Source organism: Atta cephalotes (assembly GCF_000143395.1).
Source record: "Atta cephalotes unplaced genomic scaffold scaffold00007, whole genome shotgun sequence".
NCBI lineage: Eukaryota > Metazoa > Arthropoda > Insecta > Hymenoptera > Formicidae > Atta > Atta cephalotes.
In genome coordinates this window covers 7100205-7105853 of record NW_012130071.1, presented here as the reverse complement: position 1 = coordinate 7105853, position 5649 = coordinate 7100205, and the positions used below count along the sequence as shown (strand labels likewise).

Genomic DNA, 5649 nt, shown 5'->3' with positions numbered 1-5649 from the left:
TACTATATATATATATATATATATATATACACACACACATTACAGTTTTATCAAATATTTTTATATTAAAAACTACAATAATAAAGATCCCCCATTAAAGAAAATGTTAAATATCAAAATTGTTACATTAATTGATGAAGAAAAATATCAATATTGATGAATACCAAGTAATAATATCAAAAAACATCAATGTTAGGAATATCAAGTATATCAATTGAATAATTTTTATTTTATAATATCAATACTTTCTGATTTGTATATTATTCCCAAATGAGATGTGCTAAATGATAATCCATATGTTAGAAATTACCTTATTATCTTATATGTTCACATATTCTAGAAGATTATAATGATCGAAAGACATCGTTATTATATTTCATAGCTGACAAATGGATTTTTAGTCATAACTTGCTATTCGATGTAACAACTATCTGTACTTTTAAATTAAATTAATTAGCATGTAGTGCATAAATAGACCAAATGGGGCATACCAATTTATATATTTGTGGTGGAAAGTTTGAAATTCAAAACTGTAGTTAGAAAAAGAGTATTTGCAATAAAGCTAAAGTGCATAAAAAATGATAAAGTAATTAATAAATTTAAATAATAACCATTACTAACATATTAGATTGTTCTCTCATAATTATACTTTATTAATTACATTTAATTTATCGCAGAAATTTCAGTCAATTCAAGATCCAAAATGAAAGGAAAAAGATCCAGATTGTTTCATGCAAAGATTTTCAATGATCTTGATGTATTCCAACTTTACTTTAAGTAAAATTCTAGGAATATTTCCATACAGGATTAAGGTTTCATCTTTTGAAATTTCTAAACTACGTTATATTCTGTGGACTATTATGGTCTGCGTAATCTGTGTTTATAAATTGACAGTATTGTGTAAATTTAATCTCTCTGAAAAAAATAAGACTGACATACCCAAATTTATTTTAATTAATTTCTCTATTATGGAGTATTTCTGACAGTCAGCACTTACATCTTGAGTGGTCCCGCAAATGTGGTTACTTCGGATTGTATCAGATATTTCTTCGAGATTGCTTCAGCAGTCATATAAGAAAATGTCCAAATTAATACGCTAAGGATATTTTCGGTTTTTTTCTTTCACTTCTAGTTAGCGTTAATGTATTTCGTACATTCTGAATTAAATTTCACTTTTGTTTCAAGTGATCAGATTACATATCACCTTATTGGCGTTTCAAATAGAAATGCTATACATAAATTGCATCAGTGTCGTAAAAGTCTGTTTCAAGGAAATTGATGATAATATGGAGAATCTATGGGAGCTCATGATGAATAATACTCCTAAATAAATCCTAAATAAATTACGAGCAGAAATATCCATTCTTGTTAATGAAACTTAAGGATCTAAAGAAACAACATTTGATGATCAGCGACACAGTACAGATGCTAAACTTAATGTTTAGTCTGCAACTTCTCGCTACCACAACACAATGCTTCAAGATAGTATTCTATTTGTATTTCAATGTAGTACAATGTATTTCATGTAGTATATTGGCAAAACAGGATATCCTTGAATTGAGATAAGATTTATAGTGTAAATTTCAAATCATTCCTGGCGCATTACATTATATAAAATTAATGTTGATAGCGTGGGTTTATGAAACCAGCAAAAACCAAGAAATCAAAATTGGTACTACCATTTATGATGTACTTAACAGCATCATCAGCAATGAGCAAATCAAAGATGAGATAGTAAAAAAAAATTTCATTTTAGTTTGAAAGCTTTTTACAAATATGTCACGATTTTTATTTATTAGACCTTATTAATTTACATTACATTGACCTGATTTATCATTCTCATTCTATAATTTTCGTATTTATTTCGTTTTGATTTGTTGTTGCAGTTAAATTTATTCTCCTTAAAAATATTGCATTGCAATAATACATTTACCATGAAAGGATTTTCCATGAAAGGATTTTCTCGCTCTAGATGCATCGTTGCTCACTATAGTGAGTGATTAAAAATATTCTTAATTAAGTATATATTTACGTATTTCATGTTTTGCTTTTAAATGGTGAGTAGAGTTTCCACGTATCTATTAATCTAATACAATTTTTGATCATGACGCATTCTTGTGATAGCAAGACAGATGCAATTAAATATACACAAGCAATTTAATTAATACAAATACATTTGAGAATTTTGAAAACTTTGATCTATGTTGAATATTTTATCTCTATGAATATAATTGTCCATCGTTTTTATTCTTAAAAAGTCGTATATACATCGTATGCATGTGTGCCAAATAAAAATCTTTTACCATATGTGTTAATAAAGAAGATTTTAAGGCTTTAAATGTACCACATTAATGTACTACATTAATATACAAATTAATAAAAATGTATTATGTCAAATATACCAATTTAAAAACTTAATTATACCTGCCATTAAAAATAAAATATGTTAAATAGCTAATATTAATGAATCATCAGCTAATTTATATCTTGAATGTTTCAAACGTATCAATTAATTCTTAGAACGTTTTTGTCAAATCAATATTTATCAGAAATGGTACAGACAACTTGTAAGGTAAATTTAATATGTTTAAACAATTCGTTAAATGCAAACTGCATATTTTTTATTTAAATTTTAATATAGATTTAATTAAATTTTCATTGAGAGATGATAGATGAAATATTGCAATAATAATTTTAAGTATTATATTTTTTTGTACATGAAAAACAACGAAGTCAAACTAACAAACTAACTAAAAATAATTCATGATTCATATACTTATAAAATAGTTATGAATTTCACATCTATCAAAAGAATATATCAAGCAATTTAGATATTAGTTAGATCAATTGTAATGTCTAAGAAATAGCACTCATTACAAAATTGTTCATCTAAAAAATACGCATAGCATTTAATTATATTTTAATGTGTAAAATTTATATACAAGTAAAATACAAACCATTACATAATTAGCTATCATAATTTACAATTATCATTACAAATTATGATAGGAAAATGCATATGAATATATGATTGAATGAATATATAAATATTTAATAAAACAGCACAAAAAAAGAAGCAATCACTTGACCTTGACTTTGACCATGTTAAGGTAACTCTGAGTGACCTTCAATAGGTTTTGGGTGTCTTTAGTTTTACCAAATGTTTTTTTATTAAAAACTATTATAAGTTAATTTGTTATAGAAATTTCAAAGTTAAGCCAAGAATCAAAACAAAAGGAAGAAGGTGAAGTTCCATGCTACTGATTTCCAAACTTTGTATTCCAACTTTATCATAAGCAATAATTTTATTAAAACAATAAAGATCCTATTAAAAATCAAGATTGTTAATATCAAAATTGTTATTCTTCAATCGATGAGAATCCAAAAAATATCGTTATAAATATCAAGTTGCGAATATTAAAATATCAATATTAAACATCAAGTGTTCCAGTTAAATGTAATAATTTTCATTTTATAATATCAATACTTTTTTGGTATGCATATTATTCCCAATTTAGATGCGTTAGATGATAATCCATATAATAGAAATTACTTTATTACATGTCTTTATATTTTAAAGGGTCATAAATGATAATCAAATGACGTTGTTGTTACTTCGTAACTAACAAATAATCTTCTAGTCATGACCTACTACTCGACGCAGTAACTGTCAATACAGCTTCAAATTTAATTTTATTCAATCGCAGTACATAAACAAATAAGAGTACTAGTGTATGCTATTTTATATATATTTGTAGTAAACAGTTCAATATTGAAGACTACACAGGAGTTTCTGGATTATATTAACACTAAAGTGCATTAAAAATGATAAAGTACTTAATAAATTTAAGCTACAAGCATTATTAATATATTGCATTGTTCTTTTCTCAACAATTGTTAATTACATTTAATTTGTCGTAGAAATTTCAAAGTCAAATCAAGGGCCAAAACAAAAGGAAGAAATTGGAGGTTATTCCATGCTACTGATTTTCTAACTTTGATGTATCCCAACTTTATCATAAGCAAAATTCTCGGAATATTTCCATACAAAGTTAAGGCTTCGTCTTTTGAAATTTCTAAACCGCGTTATATTCTGTGGACAATTATTTTTTGCGTAATCTGTGTTTATGAATTGACAATGTTGTATAAACTCAATATCTCTGGAAATATCAAGGCTGATATACCCAACATTATATACTCGAATTTCTACTATTTATATGGATTGTTTTTAGCGATCATCTCTTATGCCTTGAGCGGTCCGCGAATGCGTTTACTTCAGACAATATTAGATATATCTCCGAAATTGCCCAAGAAGTCGTACCAAAAACTATCCAAATTCATTCACACTAAAGACATTTTCGGTTTTTTCTTTCACTTTTGGTTAGTGTTATCATTATATTTCTCATATTCCGAAAAAATGATTTTCGGATCATTGGAAATGTCCAGAGTTTTCATCAGCTTGTTGGGCTTTCAAATGGATATGCTGTACATAAATTGCGTTTGTGTCTTAAAGGCCTGTTTCAAAGAAATCAATGATAATCTGAAGAATTTGCGGGAGCTCGTGATAAATAATATTTCTAGATGGAGCTATAATGAGCAGAGATATCCGTTCTTGTTGAAAAAACTTAAGGCTTTAAAGAAACAGCATCTGATGATAAGTGACACAGTGAAGATGCTTAACATGATTTTCAGTCTACATCTTCTCGCTACCATAGCTTTATCCTTCAAGCAGATAATATTCTACGTGTATTTCGATGTAATACAATGGCAAAACGGGATATCCTTGAATCAAGACAGAATTTATAATTCATATTTTATATCAATCATAATATATTACTTTACAAGATTCGCATTGATAGTGTGGGCTTGCGAAACTGGCAAAAATGAAGCGATAAAAATTGGTACTACTATTCACGATATACTTAACAGCATTAGAGATGTGCAAATCAAAGATGAGGTAGTAAAGAATTTCACATTAATTTAAAAGTTTTTTACAAATATATCGCGATTTATATATATATATATATATATATATATATTAGATTTAGAACTAATTTATATTTAACTATAATTTAAACTTATCTTTTCTGTTGTACCATTTTCATATCTTTTAATTTGTTTTTGCAGTTAAATTTGTTCTCTTTGCAAATATTGCATTGCGATAATACATTTTCCACGAAAGGTCTCACTGTAGATGCATCATTGTTCACAGTGGTGAGTAATTAAAAATAATCTTTAATTAAGTATTATGTTTAATTAAGTATTATATTTCGTGTTTTACTTTCAGATGGTGAGTAGCATCTCAACATATCTATTGATTTTAATACAATTTTTGATCATAACACATTCGTGCGACGAATGAGTAAGACAGATGCAATTAATTATATACAACCAATTTAATTAATACAAGTTTTCAATATTGAAAACATTGAAAACTTTTGACCTTTATGTGTTGAACATTTTATTGCTGTGAATATAATTGTCCAATTTTAATTCTTAAAAAATCATATATATACGTCCATGCATGTCAAATAAAAATCTTGAAATATGTGTAATATTCATAATAAATAAGATTTTCAGATTTTATTTGTTTAAATGTATCACACTAGTACGTAAATTCATAAAAATGTGTTTCGTATCAAATATATC

General features: G+C 26.4%; 1 protein-coding gene across 1 annotated transcript; it reads left to right on the top strand.

Moving 5' to 3' along the window:
- The first annotated feature begins 4417 nt into the window (after positions 1-4417).
- LOC105627023 (putative gustatory receptor 28b) lies at positions 4418-5362 on the top strand. The gene is made up of 3 exons (XM_012208303.1): positions 4418-4957; positions 5128-5214; positions 5288-5362. The coding sequence occupies exons 1-3, from the start codon at positions 4418-4420 to the stop codon at positions 5360-5362; spliced, it is 702 nt and encodes a 233-aa protein (XP_012063693.1).
- Positions 5363-5649: the final 287 nt, after the last annotated feature.